At 31.6% G+C, this 17,009-nt stretch overlaps 2 protein-coding genes across 10 annotated transcripts; one reads left to right on the top strand and one right to left on the bottom strand.

Moving 5' to 3' along the window:
• Positions 1-5: 5 nt before the first annotated feature.
• LOC100117829 (probable cation-transporting ATPase 13A3) lies at positions 6-12,219 on the top strand. Of its 3 annotated transcripts, none has more exons than XM_008205916.4 (19): positions 6-78; positions 163-358; positions 2,253-2,333; positions 3,311-3,378; positions 3,563-3,730; positions 3,852-3,922; positions 5,072-5,341; positions 5,424-5,628; positions 6,687-6,885; positions 6,956-7,067; positions 7,252-7,441; positions 7,531-7,731; positions 7,850-8,035; positions 8,403-8,780; positions 8,932-9,073; positions 9,161-9,309; positions 9,547-9,769; positions 9,859-9,940; positions 10,555-12,219. In XM_008205916.4, exons 3-19 carry the CDS (start codon positions 2,318-2,320, stop codon positions 11,603-11,605), a joined length of 3,711 nt encoding a protein of 1,236 aa, XP_008204138.1. In that variant the 5' UTR covers positions 6-78; positions 163-358; positions 2,253-2,317; the 3' UTR covers positions 11,606-12,219. The 3 variants fall into 3 exon arrangements, with proteins under 3 accessions (XP_008204138.1, XP_032458038.1, XP_031788883.1); XM_032602147.1 differs by adding an exon at positions 2,705-3,088 and having other exon boundaries at positions 6-358; XM_031933023.2 differs by lacking the exons at positions 6-78; positions 163-358 and adding an exon at positions 1,586-1,692.
• Positions 12,220-12,417: 198 nt separating this feature from the next.
• Positions 12,418-16,716, bottom strand: LOC100117796 (activating signal cointegrator 1 complex subunit 2). 7 transcript variants are annotated; one of them, XM_031933027.1, is made up of 15 exons: positions 16,420-16,716; positions 16,252-16,353; positions 16,027-16,104; positions 15,794-15,954; positions 15,326-15,710; positions 15,026-15,246; positions 14,754-14,939; positions 14,513-14,668; positions 14,211-14,307; positions 13,965-14,135; positions 13,740-13,862; positions 13,532-13,653; positions 13,250-13,451; positions 12,977-13,169; positions 12,418-12,646 (listed from the first exon to the last, which is right to left on the bottom strand). In XM_031933027.1, the coding sequence occupies exons 2-15, from the start codon at positions 16,288-16,290 to the stop codon at positions 12,507-12,509; spliced, it is 2,274 nt and encodes a 757-aa protein (XP_031788887.1). In that variant the 5' UTR covers positions 16,291-16,353; positions 16,420-16,716; the 3' UTR covers positions 12,418-12,506. The 7 variants fall into 7 exon arrangements, with proteins under 7 accessions (XP_031788887.1, XP_031788888.1, XP_031788885.1 ...); XM_031933028.1 differs by having other exon boundaries at positions 16,252-16,372; positions 16,442-16,716; XM_031933025.1 differs by having other exon boundaries at positions 16,252-16,369; positions 16,442-16,716.
• Between the last annotated feature and the right edge of the window lie 293 nt (positions 16,717-17,009).

Raw genomic sequence — 17,009 nt, 5'->3', positions numbered from 1 at the left:
AGTTTCGCGCGGCGTTTCGTTCGGCGCAGACTGTTTCTCTTAAATCATCAATTACTATGATCAGATAATTGAAAGACGGTTTTTTTTATTTAAAATAATTTAACTTTTGAAGAAACATATTCGATATATGTATATATAATTGAACTTCTTTGTCCGTCGCAGCACAAAGCACATTACGTGTGCTTTATTGAAATAGCCATCATACAAAAGCAAATATATATGCATAACTCGATGATAAGGAAAATTTAAACGATATTTCGGACCTGTGCATTATATTGGGAATGCGTAAAACGCGACGAAAAAGTTGTGTATTTGTTGGTTAGTCACAAAAGCAAGGAGCGAACACGTCAACTTCCTGGTGAGTTGTACTTGGATGATTATTTTATCTGTTTCTCTCTGCTTATAATTCTATAGATAGACAGTGTCTCTTTAATATACGGAACCATTAGTCGCTTTATGCGTAAAAACGTATTATTTCAGCGCTTTATATAGTCTAATTGTAAATAATATTTTGCCATAGTATCATATAAAAGAGATATTAGCTGCATCATTATATTAATACAAGTTTTAAGTTTGAACACGCGATATCCTTAATTTCGAATTAATTCCGAGTCAAACGCGATCAAAAAGCCGTCTATAAGTATCAGATTAGTGCCAATTAGACGTTGTGTGCACATGAGTTTGTCCGTTTGAAATGCGCTCAATTATAAGTTACCTTCGAGACCGATTGCAAGTTTACGGGTTGTTCGTGAAAACTGATGTTCACTCATTAGTTGCAAATAAGTCTTTTTTCCTATACACTGAAAGAAGCGATTAAAAATCGTACCACTCACGTAACTAAATTGTTTCTTACTCATTATATATTTGCTGCCTATAGGCCGAATCCGGGGCTTAATTATTAGTTTTAAACTGATATTGCTATATATATCAATAAATATATATTATAATATTATAATATAAAGCATGAATTTAGAAATATGTATTAATTAATTTGGTGTTGTATCTATATTTCGATACGTAGGATGAGAAAATCAAGTTTACATATTACAATTAGAATGAATAAAAATATATATCATATACATGATCATATGAAATGCAAGCTAATTGCATGACTTATTCGATTTTAGTCATAGACTTTGCAACACACTATTTGAGAACAGTAGCTAGACAAATTAAAAATTAACTAGATGCGTGGTTTGCTTTACCGAAATAATACAAATCTTGCATAAGTCTCAAGTGTGAGCGGTTGTGTAACAATTGCACCCAGAAATCGTTTCACGGCAGAGTGCGCGCTTCTCGAATCAGTGATGAGTGCTTAAACCACTTTTCACTGCATGTAGCAGTACACGCGACTAATTGCAACTAAATACGCATGGTATGAAAAAAGACTTTTTGGAATTTCGAAATCACACGTCAACGTTGAAAGAACAAATCGAAAGAAAGTTTTTCTTTTACGGGTTTTTTATATTTAATGCTTATTACATAGTATCGTAACCTGAAATATACAAATATAACATAATATATTATATAATATGTAATGTACATCATGTTGAAGTAAATTGGTTTCAATGATTCCGACGCCAAATTCGCAGAGTCGTTCAGCTTTTGTGTACATTTTGAATGATGCAAAAGTCCTTGGGTTCAATCTCCAAGGATATTTCTTCACACACAGCTGATCATTTTTACAATCATGTACGGTTCTCATCAATTTACAGCCTACAATTTGATATGTGCAACCATAGATTTCTCTACAAAAACAATTGAATCGATTTAACATTCACCCGCATATAGTTGAATACTATTAAAATTACAATATATTAACAAAATTATACAATTTTTCGGTTTGTATACTATATAGAAAGTGACTTTTATTTCGTGCTATGAAACTGCATATTATTAGTGATTAAAGTTAGAACATTTGACTAGTTTTATTCAAAATTCAGTATCTCGCAGGATAATTTAGTTGCAGGAAGTCGCTAGCGCAACAATCAATTAAAACGTCTGATAAAGAAAAATAATAGCGGTTATTATGCGATTGGAAGATAATAAATGCGAAATTACCGAAACGGTGAATTTTTAAGAGGCGATTTAACTATTCCATGTTTTTAATGTTTTATCTTGAATAAAAAGTAGAATTTATTGATGCAGGTCATCGCAGCATTCTTGTAGAAATTATAATTTTACGGGAAAGACACTATATACATATATTTTACTTAGCCATACATTAAATTCAATATTTGATCTTATTTCAGAATCAAAACCATTCTTAATTAATGAGAACAATTTTCGCTTGAATCCCAGTGGTTAGAAAGAGATTATGGTCGATTTGAATAGTAAGTATAAACCTATCTAGACCTTTGCAATAATTAGTTCTGCCAAATTAAAAAAATGATTCCATCATCAAAACTGTAATATAAAAACAGTGCTATATACGATTCAGAATATTGAACTTTAGGTCTCTTTTGGACTCATATTTTAAAATGTAAAGTAAAATTAATTTATATTATTGCTGCATACATAATGATTTGATTATTTATATATTGAAACATCTACTATTACTGTAGTTATTTATTATCATCATGAGATGCGATATGTGTATATATATATATATATATATATATATAGCATTTTTTTTACATTCTTTGCACATTTTAAAGGGCAGTTAAATCTTATTATATTATACCCAAAGAAATTATTGCTATAGGGACTTCAAGTATATGTATAATATTGATAAGATTCGATCAGAGTGCGCTTTTGTCAAACACCTCAACTTACAGTAGAAAGAAATCAACTGTAGAACATTAATTTCTGCACCGCTCACAAAAACAAGTGCGCTTGGACTTACGTTCTTTTGCTTAGTTCGGAAACTATCGGACTCGATGTAGTAGATGTGGCGATATAAATATCTATAATCAAATCAGTAATGGAAGTGAGTCTTGAGAATATGAACCTGCAATGTGTTTATAAGGTGGCCTAAAAGTCAATTAAAAATATAAAAGATCCCATTTTCAAGGTTTTCTCGGCGACATTTTGATATATAATAACTTGTAACTTTGGAAAATTATGGATAACTAATACATAACGGAAGGTAATTAACCCTTATGGTTTTTATAATTTTGCTTTTATTAATTATTATAGGTAAATTCATTGTTTTTTCGTCTGCTATTTTGCGGTGCTAAAATTTGAATTCTTAATCGACTTTGAGACCCCCTTAAATTGACAATATACTATACTGTTCGCTATGAAGCAATTTGCAATTTATGATATGTTTTATATCACACATTTGAATATGTTTCTATTGTTTTTATAGGTTTTACAAATGCAACAGACTGTGAGATTATTAAGCAAAAATTAAACAGTGGTCAAGATGAAGATATGGTAAGTACTTTTTCATGGATTTTGATACACACACTTTATTGAGCATTATAAATTATACCGATTGTATGAACTTTTATTTGCATGTAAAAATAACGTACCAAACACTATATTATTAATTTAAGTGTACTTATACGCATCACTTATTGTTTCGTCCCTTTTATTTAAATTTCAATTATGATTTTAGCAAGTTTATGGTTTTAAAAGAAGTTGGCCGAAAACTATTTTCACGTTCATTGCATATATTCTGACCATTGGTTGTGTTCGCCTTTTTTTCCACTGGTATCCATATTTTCATCTCCATGCGATGTACTCAAAGTGTGCATTAAGTCAGGCAGTAAAAGTTCTTATCATTGTACGTATTTTTCTCTTGTAGCAATAAAAACTATGTATTATGTTATTATTATTATAAGTGATAATGTATAATTAACCGGCAAAATATATATTGAGCAGTGAAATATGTTATAAATTTGCAGGATGACTATCAAGGAAAATATAAATCATATTTCGTCAAGGATGTTAAAATTATATCAATGTCAAACTTAAGGTGTGTGTCTAAATGTGCAAAACCGCAAAAAACCGGACACTTTTGGGAGTCTGAGTGAACAAAATTTTAATTTGAGGGCATACTTATCAGACCAATTTTTTTGCGTTCCTTAGGCCACCCAGAACACGAAAAACCTTGGGTTCCTGCGATTTCGAAATACTTGTTTTTTTGCCGGGCAGTTTAAATTCTCTTATGGGAATTTAACATGAGGAAAATTAACGAAAATTAGCCATGGTTCAACTTTACCCACTCAGTGTCTGAAGGCGCAATCCAAAAATGTGTATTACTAGTATCGAAGTATTAGAGGAGAGCTTCAATTTGAGGGCTGGTGAGTTAAAAATAATTGCCTAGGGAAAAAGTAGTCTTGGCTTGAAAATTGCGAAAAATCATGAAAACTTGGATTTTTTACGAAAATCAGCGATTTTTCCCATTTTTAAAATCCTTATAACTTTTGATCCCAGCCGTCAATTTCAACCATCCGGGGCTCAAATTAAAGCTCGTTATTTCTACTTTCCCTGGTAGAAACGTTCGCGAACCATTCGCCAACGGTTGGCCAATTTTATGAAGTTTGGCCAACAGTTCCGGCATCTATTGGCCAACAGATGCGTTATTATTTCGTCAAGTACACTATCCATTGGGCAACGGTTATACAATTTTAAAACTCGTACAAAAAGATAATAAATCATCAACGCCTGTTCAAATAACTTATTAATATGACTCTATTATTAATAAATAAGCATTAGATCGAACAATAATATGGTTTTGACATCGTAAAATTAGATTTGAAGTAAGTAAAAACTTTCATTAAATTTTGGGGTTATGTGAATTAAAGGTGTACGCACGAGTCGCCACGAGTGACTATAGCAATTAGCAGCAGGCAAAAAAATAAGTATTTCGAAATCGCGGGAACCCAAGGTTTTTCGTGTTCTGGCGGGTAGCCTATTTATAGGAACCCAAAAAGGTTGGTCTGGTAGGTGTGGCCTCAAATCTCAATTTCGTTCACTCAGACCCCCAAAAGTGTCCGGTTTTCCGTAGATTTGCACATATACTCGTGATCGTCTGCTATATTTATATTTAGGAGTCGCAGCACTAAAAACTGCTGTGTTGATAAATATTGCGATATATTATAATGTATGTTTTTATGATCAGCTCAAATGCATTATCGACATCATGTATTCCAATAGAGAACGATCAATTAATTCAAGGACTACAAGGTAAAGATCTCAAAATTAGTTTGTTAAATGGCACGAAAACTGGAGTACCAGAATACAGAGCTTTTTGGTGTAAAAAACTGTGTTACATTTGGGATAATACAAGGTGTGAGTTTTCCAAACTTACTGGTCTCGATTCATACATAAATTGCTCAGATCTTAATAAAGAAAAGAATGATGGCCTTGCCCGAGAAGAGCAAATACTACGGTTAGTATATTTTAATTCGACAATTGTAAAAACATCTATCGGTGAATTCGATATCAAATTGCATTTTTTAATTTTGTTGCAGACGAATCGTTTATGGCAACAATGAAATTCTTGTGCCAGTGCAGTCCATTGGAGTTTTGCTCGTTCTCGAAATCTTAAATCCTTTTTATATTTTTCAAATATTTACTTTGGGAGTATGGCTACCTGAAGGCTATGTATATTATTCAGTGGCAATTGTTTGCATGTCAGTTTTTGGTATTGCAAGTTCGATACTACAAACGCGGAAGGTAAGAATAAAGATAATAGCTCGTTATCTCGCGCTTATATAGCGCAATAATTAAAAAAAGCCCACTTAGTCCTTGGTGCACATCATATTTTTTGTAACATTTTTTCGTACGTGCGATAACCTGACGTGACTATATTTTTTAACACGGCATAACTACGCTTTTGTTCGAACATTCAAAGTAAAATTACATTTTTGTAAACATTAAATATTCAATAAATACACCGACATCAACACTTTTTTAAAAAGCAAAAGTAACAGATTTTTTCTGCGGGTGGGTTTGTACTGCCTAAGCGAGTAGATTTCCGCGCTATTATATAGCACTACGTAGCATAAATCCGCATTTATTACACTTTTGGCCGAAATGCCACATTATGAGCCTAAAAAGCGGAGTCAAATCTTTCAAATTTTTTACTTTTTTCCCACAAATTTTCTCGTTTTTTCCTGCAAATTTGTCATTTTTCTCTCAAATTTGCTACTTCTGCCCAGCATCTCAGGGACAAAAAGTGACCATTTCGGTCACGTGTGGAATAAAATGGATTTTTTCCCGCTCTTTGAAACATTCGTAAAAATGATTAAAACATGTACCGCGACACACACACACACACACACACTCGCGCGCGCGCGCGTGTATATAGTGTATCATATAGAATTATAAATACTTTGAGGTACCAGTCAAAAAAAGCTTATAGGCACAAAAAACTCGAAAATCAATACATGCGTTACAAAAACTATGGTGAGCACCAAGGGCTTAGCGGGTTTTTTGACCTCGTGTGGATATTGCAGTAAGTATTCGTCTATAAGGCTCGTGCGTTAGCTCGCCTCGACTCGTACTGCAAACTCCACACTCGGTCTAAAAAAGCCCACTTTACGCCCTTGGTACACAATATACTATTATTGTAAATATATAGATTGTATATACGTGTTCGCTTTTCCCTGGGTCACTCTACCTAACAATATAACAATAAAAAAATATGTACATAATACGCGTTTTAAATAAGTTAGTTTAGTCGAATTTTGATATGTCTGAGATTAAGTTATGCTATATGTATACGTTCCCAGAGTCAGACTAGTTTAAGAAATACAGTGGCATCGACCGAAACCATCAAAGTATTAAGACACAATGGCGAGTTTGAGAGCATTTCAAGTGTCGAACTTGTTCCAGGTGATATAATAGAACTGCCAAAACATCACGGACTAATTGTTTGCGATGCGGTTCTTTTATCTGGCACTTGCATAGTGAATGAATCCATGCTTACTGGTAAGTACTACTTTCATACACTTATATCGCTATCATCTGTATACTAAATGCAGCATTTCTTCCATTCTAGGCGAGTCAGTTCCAGTCACAAAAACTCCACTTCAACCTCAACCAGTGTTGTACAGCTCGAAAGAGTTTCCACATAACACGTTATTTTGTGGCACTACTATTATCCAAACAAAGTAATTTTTGATGGTCTTATTATCTCTTCAACTATTCAATTTTTTCACGATTCGTCCTCATTAAAAAAAAAACCTGGTGTGCCTAATTATTTCAATTCCTATGTATATATATATATATATATATATATATATATATATATATATATATATGTATATATATAAAGTGTCTGATTTCATCTTACAGAAATTTTGGCGGAAAGCCTGTTCTTGCTAAAGTAATTAGAACTGGCTTGCTAACAAACAAGGGTTCACTGGTAGCTGCTATACTGTATCCGCCACCGGCTGATTTTAAATTTGATCAAGATTCGTACAAATTTATGGGTATACTTGCTGTAGTAGCATTAGGCGCATTTCTTTACACCGTAATTTCAAAGGTAACTTTTTATCGCATGTCGATTAATTATATTATATTATAAATCACAACGGTAAAAATTGCATGAATTTTTTCTATGTTCATTCGTAGGCCACGAAAGGAATTCCAGCTTTAAGTATAACATCAAAGGCTCTGGATATAATCACAATCGTCATTCCTCCAGCCCTTCCAGCCGTGATGACAGTAGGGAAATTGTATGCTCAGTCGCGGCTTAAGCGCCAAAAGATTTACTGTGTTAATACTAGAGCAATCAATGTATCCGGGAGTATCAACTGTGTTTGCTTCGATAAGGTAATAATATACTGTAGATTTATATTGACACGATCATTGCTATTGTAATGATATAGTAATAGTAGTATTTTTTCTACCATTTTTCATATCCTCGTGTTAATTGTTCAATGGGTTTTAGACTGGTACGTTAACGGAAGACGGTTTAGACATGATGGGAGTGGTAAAAAATGATAACAACAGTCTTAGTCAACCGGAGAAGTGCTCGTCGACGCTTCGGAATCATCGGATATTCGAAGGGATGCTGGTATGTCATAGTCTCACCATCATCGAAGGCGAGCTCAGTGGCGATCCACTCGATGCCAAGGTAAATACATTTTTATATAATTAAAATATTGGCTTTTAACAAGAATTTGAATTTTTAAAAAAGATTATTTAGAACCGAAATTATTGCAAAATTAGTGCAAAAAGTCTTATTTATTAATTTTTTAGTAATTATATTTTGTAAATACACTCTCATTTGAAAATAGTTCACATCATAGTTAAAAGTTTTATAACCTAGTTACAAAACAGACATATAATATTCAAACAACCAGAATTGATTGATAATTGCAACTTGAAAGTTATTAATCGTATATATATATATATATATATATATATATATATATATATATATATATATATATATATATATATATATATATATATATATATATATATATATATATATATAGATGTTTGAAAGCACCGGCTGGACGTTGGAAGAGCCAGAAATAGAGGAATTGAAAGAAATCAACGAACTGCAAGCCATGGCGGTGATCAAGCCGCCGAAGAACGAAATTCTTACCGAGAACATGAACACATTTTCTGAAATCAGCATCGTGCAGCAGTACCAATTTTCCAGCACGTTGCAGCGCATGTCCGTGATAGCGCAGCGCCGCGGTTCCAACGAATTTCGAGCTTATACCAAAGGCTCGCCTGAAATGATCTTGAGCTTGAGCAAGCCAGACAGTATTCCAAGTGACATTGCAACCACCTTACAGAAGTACACAGAACAGGGCTATCGAGTTATTGCAATTGGATATTCTGAAATTGATGCTGATCAAACAGAGGTAAAATAACAATAAGGATGCGTTATATGAACTGGCTATATAATCATAGTGCAATACATATGTATACTGTAACATAAATCTTGAACTGCCGCGCGGATAGATAGAATAGAAACAAAAGTTTATCACATATTATGAATAACTGTAATTTCAGATCCAGAAAACGTCAAGAGAAATGGTTGAAAAAGATTTGGAATTTTTAGGATTAATTATTTTAGAAAATAGACTTAAGAGCCCTACTGTAAAAGTCATTAAAGAATTAAGAGAAGCTAATATACAAACCATCATGATAACAGGTATAAGAAAAATTTAATATGAATTTAAAATAGCTGCGAGACAATTCTCATACACAATTATGCGCAATCCATAATTTGCATTTGCAGGCGATAATATACAAACCGCAGTTAGCGTAGCAAAAGAATGCGGAATACTGTCGCACGAAGAGACTGTGATAAATGTAAATATAGTAGCTGGAAATAATAATGTTAAGCCAGATCTGTTTTTTAACATTCAAAGTTTTTCGTCCAAAAACGTGAGTTATGATTGTATATAAATAATACTTATACAGAACTAGCTTATTTGATCTTCAATTAACAATCAGCTACTTTTGTCGCCGCGATTAGCTATCTTTTCTATTGTACCGGTATATATTTTTATTTATTAAAACTCGTCATGTTACCTCTACTTTTTTAACCGTCATTACTGTGAATGTACATCTCGTTTTTGACTTATTTTACTATATAATAATAACAAATTATCTAAATTTTAGAAAGAATTATCATCTACCACATCGAGTATTGAATCGATAGAACGTGGTTTAACGAGGGGCGACTATAAATTTGCTTTGACGGGAATTACATGGCAACTTTTACGGGAGCATTATTTTGATATACTGTCTAGAATATGCATTAAAGGAGCAGTTTTTGCAAGAATGACCAGTGACCAAAAGCAGCAACTAGTTGTCGAATTAATGCAACTAGGTTATTACGTAGGTATGTCGAACAATATATCGCATAATGTCATTTCATTACATCTATAAATTACAATATATTTCACATATTGTTTCTGTCTATTTTTATAGTAATGTGTGGAGATGGTGCAAATGATTGTGGAGCTTTAAGAGCAGCTCATGTTGGTATATCACTTTCTGAAGCAGAGTCCAGGTAAATACAAATTTTGCACCTCAATATTATTTTTAAATAATTGTCCGATTATTTTTCAAATTTAATTTGTATACATATACATAATTATGTATACATGCGGAAATACCAAAGGATGTCTTACGTATATTATAATTTTCGTAAATTTTCGTACTTCAGGTCGTATTCAACAATTTTTTTAAGTTCCATAATTATATATATATATATATATATATATATATATATATATATATATGCTGCATATACCCTGAATGGGAAAACCGTGTTCATTATATGGGGAATTCCGCGGGAAAAATACACTTCTTGACTTCAAAAACGGCGAAAAGAAATTGCTGGGGCACGTGCCCGGACCACTTATTTTCTAAATGTACAGGTTTAAAGCAATACAAACCTACGTTCCAACACTGAAAAAGTGCCTTGTGACACTATTATCGCGGCCCCTCAAATTCGACGAAAAATATCCATTGTTCAACGGCATATAGCAGCCTAAAATAAGAGCCAATTTTCCTTTCTAGTTGCATAGCGTGTATTATATTCTTAAAATTTATCGAACTAGTAAAAGCAGCTATCGTTAATATAATATTTCAATATATTAATTCGCTAAATTTTGTTTTCAGCGTGGCCAGTCCATTTACTTCTCGAATACCCGATATAAGATGTGTGCCAACAATTATACAACAAGGCAGAGCTGCACTCGTAACGTCATTTGGGATTTTTAAATTTATGGTCAATTATTCGTTGACTGAATTTGTGTCTACTGTAATTCTTTACTCCATTGACTCGAACCTCGCAGATTTCGAATTCTTATTTATTGACATTTTCCTTGCAGTCAATTTTGCGTTTTTCTTCGGAAAGACGAAAGCTTACACGGGTAAGCTAAATCGAACGCCGCCAATGACCAGTCTTATAAGTTTCGCTCCTCTTTTTTCTTTGGCCTCCCAAATATTCTTGATAATAACTTTTCAAGCTACTGCATTTTACGGGGTGCAGCTTCAACCATGGTTTACCCCGTATCACATGAAAGACGATCAAAATTATAGCTGCTATGAAAACTATTCAGTATATTGCATTTCGATGTTTCAATACATGATCTTGGCGGTGGTTTTCTCACGGGGCAAACCATACAGAAAGCCCATTTACACGAATTATACCTTTCTCGCGTCGTTATTAACTATGTTAGCTGTCTGTTTGTACATAACTCTTAGTCCTGCTCAGTGGATTGCAAATTTGATGCAGCTGATGGTACCGCCAGTTTTCAATTGGAGACTTGTAATTTTAGGACTTGCTCTCATCAACTTTGCAATATCTTTCTGCGTGGAGTATGTTCTTGTAGAGTGGGCTATTGAACGCATGATTAAAGTTCGAATGCACAAACCAGAAAAATCTAAAAAAATGTATTTGCGGCTACAGCATGATTTACAGCGAGATCCGAATTGGCCACCAATCAGCAGCTTTATTCCAGTATTACCAATAACACCAAGTGTAGGCCAAATGCTGAATTCAAGTAGAAAAGTTAGCATGTGTCAATTTTACAATTCGCACCTATCTTCTAGTGCAGATGAGAGGCAGCCAATTAAACAATCACAAATAGAGCATAATTCTGTAAACGAACAAAAAAAATGTTTCGATAATTTAGCCTTTATTGGCGACGATTCTGTCACCAGTTAGTCTAACTAGTTAATCATTTGAAAAGATGAATACAGTTTATAATTTTAAGAAAAGCGTTTTTTGCGCACTATGGTTCAAAATATAAAATGTGATGATTTGCATGCTTGGTTATATGCCAAGCATTTATTAGCGTTACTTATTATTATTATGTAAAAAATTTGTATTTTAGTTATTAGTAAGTACTTATAGCTCAAACTAAATAATTATTTTTACCAATAAAGACATATAAACCTTTTTTCTGTACTCATAAGGAATAAAGAATGTTATGATAAATGTACTCCATGTATTATGTACGTGGGCATAAAACTTTTCAGTTAATTAAAATTAAAAAAAAAATGATTTTATTCAAATCATGTAGTCAGTTTAAAAATTATGTTTGAAAATCAAAGGTTTTTTTTATAAATTTGTTGAAATGTTTCTATTCGAATAATATATCCTTGTGAAATTTTTATTTTATCTTCAAATGTTCAGTAATCAACATAAAAAGATAATGCTGATTACTTACTTGAAAGAAAAATAATTTTATATATATATATATGTGTGTGTGTGTGTGCGTGCGTGCGTGCGTGTTTGTGTTTCATAGTTACAAAATATACTTATGGTTTAAATGGTAAGTACTTGTCTTTCTAGTTTTTCATATCACCACTGATTGCTAATAATCTGTTAAAAAGTTTCTCAACAGATTCATAAAATCACTCTTCTCTATTGTTTTAAATGCATTACAATTTTTAAATAAAAGCCTTCGTCTATACATTTTAATTTATAGATTTCATTCGACACTAAATATTAAAAAATATAATTGAAACAAAAAATTCAACATGGAAATTTTCCATTTTATTTATGACAAGTGTAAAATACAGTAGCCTAAGTTATTTCTTTTAATTAAATTATAAATAAGTATTTACGACGGAACCATTCCGTGACTGCGTTTCCACTGCGACCCAGCACGACGATTATGATTAGCTCTTGTTGCTTTACTCTTGCCTTTTTTATTGCGGCTATCCAGAACTTCTTTCGTTTGTCCTTGACCTTTTGGATTCCCTGTAAGAGAAGAAAAAAAAATGTATATATATTTATATAAAATAGTTGAATATTTTTCGCATAGTTTACAATATACTCCCTATACACATTTAGTTTGGTTTTCTATAAAATGAATGCACTCGCACTCTTTTAAAATTATAGCAAAAAGCAATAAATATTTTTTGATCTTTAGAAATTTTCATGAAATTCGCATTAAAGGGATAAAAAACAAATTAACTTATTTTTCTAGATTGAATATCGTTAAAAATCTGAGCTCACCAGAAAATCATAATCGTCATTACGCATTTTACACAAAATGTTAAAATACTTGTTCTAAACAACGAAACTTACCAACTACATTTTTAGTAGGAGAATTATTTGTTCTAAAACCTTGCTTCAAAAGTCGTCTTTCCTCGGCTTTTGCTCTTAATAGAGCTGGATCCTGAACAAAGTTATCTTTATTTACTTGTGTTTCCGATACATGATTAAAATCATTATTTTCTTCAGTATCTTCAAAGTCGTTATTGACTTGTCGACGAAGTACCTGTAAGAATATTAATATTATATTTATATTGCTTTGTATACTCATAATAAACATTGTTGCAGGATTTTTTTCCAACTAACCCTAGGTATTGTAAAAGGTCGTGCATCTACTTCTACAATATCATCCTGAGCACTAGACCCTATATCTTGGTCATCATAGGTGTCATCATATTCATCATCATACTCATTGGTTACAATTGTATATTTGTTATAAATATCTTTCGTTTGCGCAATGTAAGATTTATCATTCAAAAGTTCATTAAAGTTCTTGTATTTGTCTTTTCTGTAAATGAAGAAGCATTGATATAATAAATTTATAAATATACGTGGCATAATTACTAAAAAAAATAAGATAATACCAACCTTTTGCCTTTATGTATTTTAGAAGTATCTATATTATCCTTAGTCATGATGTCAAATTCATCATTATCATATATATTTAACCTCTGCATTCCGAGCGCATTATCGATAGTAGCAGATGCTTCCTGTAATTTATTATATAAATTGAAATATACATAGTATAGGTAGTAATGTAAATACATAATGTACTAGTATTAATAACGTGATTTACTTCTGGATCTGGTGGAATAAATGGAAGATTACGATCCAAACTTTTTAGTTCAATTGGTAATGAGTCTTCTAATACAGCATTAATAACAGCTTCTTTATTGTAATTATAATGCTTAAGACACATCTACAAAACCAAAATACATTGTTATTTCCAAGAACATACATTTTATAACCAATTAAGCAATAACTACTAAGTTAAACACTTTTATAACTACGTTAGCATTACCTCCAAAAATCCTTCACCAAGGTCACAAAGAATGTCTTTTATTTCTGAAATTATAGAGACAACATCAGATTTAGTCCTAGTAATTTCTTTAGATGATCCAGCAACTTCATTCTTATCCACTTCTTCGGAATTCCTGTTTTTTTTGCTATTGCTAGGTCCAGCCAAAGATTTCTGAATTTAGAAATTTAAACCTATGCTTATTTTGAATATGGAGATGAAAATTAATATAGAACTTTGAGTACTTACAGGAATACTTTTAAATGAAGTAGATGCCACAGAAAAATCTGGTTCATCTAAATACGTAAAAATAGAATTTAAAATAAATTCACATTTCATTGTATCTCTATTTATAAAAATTAAGGAATGATTTGTTTTAAAGTAATTCCAATAATTTACATATCTATGTAAAAAAAATATTGAGATAACATTTAATAGATGCCTTAAGATTACATTCTGCTCAATTTGTTTCTGTAAGGCATATCTTAGTTAAAATGGAAAAATAAAATCCAAACCCTAACAAACTCAAAAAATGTTGAACAAAAGGATACATGTTTTTGTATGAATCTATTAATTGCTGAACATCATCGGTGATCGGATACACATTATGATAGTCGATGGCAAATTCTTTTTCGGATAATGCATGTGTCAGATTATTAAAAAAATCTTCTATAATTTCTTCCGTTTCTGAATTTAAAATAACATTCCTATAATAAAAGTAAATTGTCATTAATAAATGTAGTTCTGATTAACTTAACTCCGCTATTTTGTAGAAGAAATATATTTACTGACTTATTTTCAACAGTATTTTTGACATCTGTGTAAACAAGCATTCTGTAAATATTCAAAATTTCTACTCTTGCAACATCAAGTCGATGTTTTAATTCCATATATTTTGCTATAGTTTCATCCTTAAATGCTAAATCATCTAGCCTTTTGTACATTTCTGGTATTGTATTAGCATACACTGATATTATTCTGTACAAGTAATTAATAACCTTTAGGTAATTTACAATTATTAATACATAACAATGTTATAATAGTATTGATATAACAATTCTCACTTTGTTATGAAACATTCTATCTTAAAAGTATTTATAGATGCAAGATATATATTTATGAATATATTAATTGTAGAAACTGTGTCAAGGAGATACAGTATCAAATCTTCTAAGGTAGATAAATTTATTTCAACATTCGCGCCTCCTCTTTCTGATAATAGTACAGCTTTTCCCTCTTGATCTATAGGGCAGTCTTCAAATCTCCTTTCAATATCTCTCAAAGCCTAAACTATCAAAATGTATTGTACAAGATATTATCATTTGGATTTAATAATTTTATATTTAATCATACAAATACTTCACCTTAATTATAAATTGAACAGCTTCTCTAAGATCTTCATTGTATAAAGGCTCTAATGCAAACGCAGAATTTACAATTTTATTTACAATTTTCCTATTATTACGTCCATACTGTTGACATATGTCCATAAAAATTGGCACAGTAAATATGTTTTTTTGAAACAGTAAATGTGCATGTTCAGACAGACTCATATATTCTGCAGGGCTTTCTTTATTGGTTATTAACCTAGCTAAAATAAGTAAGACAACATATCGCAACCTATCTAAATGTTCTTTTAGGTCGTTATCGTTAGGAAAGTTTTCTAGTGCATAATAAGTTGGTGCTTCTTGTAAGAATATGGTGATTGAATCCATTATTCTTGAATTATAAACAATATTAGACCAAAATCTAAAAAAATTATCAGTTAAAATATCCTGAATTTTTAAACATTATGAAAGTTTAAATAAAAGAGCATATTTTTATATACTTACTTGTAGAAAGGCAAGCGCAATAACCAATCTAAATCATTTAAAATATAAGATACAACTTCTAGCCACCGTTCCTTAGCTCCAATAATACTTCTACCTTCTTCATCAAATAAAACAATTGGTTCATAATTTAAAAAATATTTTTTTTCTACCCAGTGTTCATCCTGAAAAGAATTTATTAATTCTCATCTGTAAAGATACAAAATTATGATTTTTTATTCACTTTTGAATCTCACCAATGCAGGAACAGTTTGTGCAATTCCACTGTTTTTTATTGTTAGTTTAACATCTTCTAATGGTTTTAAGTCTGGGTTCTAAAAAGTAATCAAAAGAACAAGTGTGTATATTTTACAGTAAAAGTATAAATATATTTAACTTAGCAAGGTTGCATTAAAATTCATGTAAAATTTTTGAATGTTAACCTCATTGTTTTTTAATTTTTCTTGACTTATAGTTTTTACCTGGAAAATAGTGTCTCCGTCAGTAGAAAATTCATTCATGATATTAGGAATATTTTGGAATTGTCAAAATATACATTCGAACGAAAAATACATTTGCTAAATCTACAAAAAGATAAGGCTGCTATTTAATTTTCAATATTACTGTATAAGAATGTGCAATGTTCATACAAGTCAAGTAAATATGTTTCACCACGAATTTTTTCCAGAAACCGAAGAAGGTATACATTTACATTTGCGTGTTTAATATATAGTCAGTTGAGTACGTTGATTTGTTGAATTTTCAACTGTCTTTGCAATTATGGTAATAAGATACACTTTCGCGGAAGAATTACAAAGATTTAAAGTTAAACATAACCTATGTGATATGTAGTAGAGTTGGTAGTATATAGGGACGAATATATATGCCGTAGTCAACACTGTATATATATATATATATATATATATATATATATATATAATAAGACTCTGGTAGAGGCGTTCAGTGCAGTCAGTATAAGTGCAGTACTGTCGTCTGTCAGTGTCAGGCGATAGAGGTAGACTTGGCTTGGACATCTATACCAACGAATATAGACTTCATATAGAAGAACGGTTCGTATAGCGGCGAGGGGACGGAAAGCGATAGTTCGGTACGCTCCGCGAGATGGCGGCAGCCATCAATTTCTATCGTGCTGTCTCTCTCACTCTCACGGCGCCATTCAAATTTTAAGCTTGCAGTCGTCAAGTCAGCCGAATGTCAATCTCCTTGCTACATGAATGTT

Source organism: Nasonia vitripennis (genome assembly GCF_009193385.2).
Source record: "Nasonia vitripennis strain AsymCx chromosome 5 unlocalized genomic scaffold, Nvit_psr_1.1 chr5_random0004, whole genome shotgun sequence".
Taxonomy (NCBI): Eukaryota; Metazoa; Arthropoda; class Insecta; order Hymenoptera; family Pteromalidae; genus Nasonia; species Nasonia vitripennis.
This window is presented reverse-complemented; position numbering and strand designations above follow the sequence as displayed.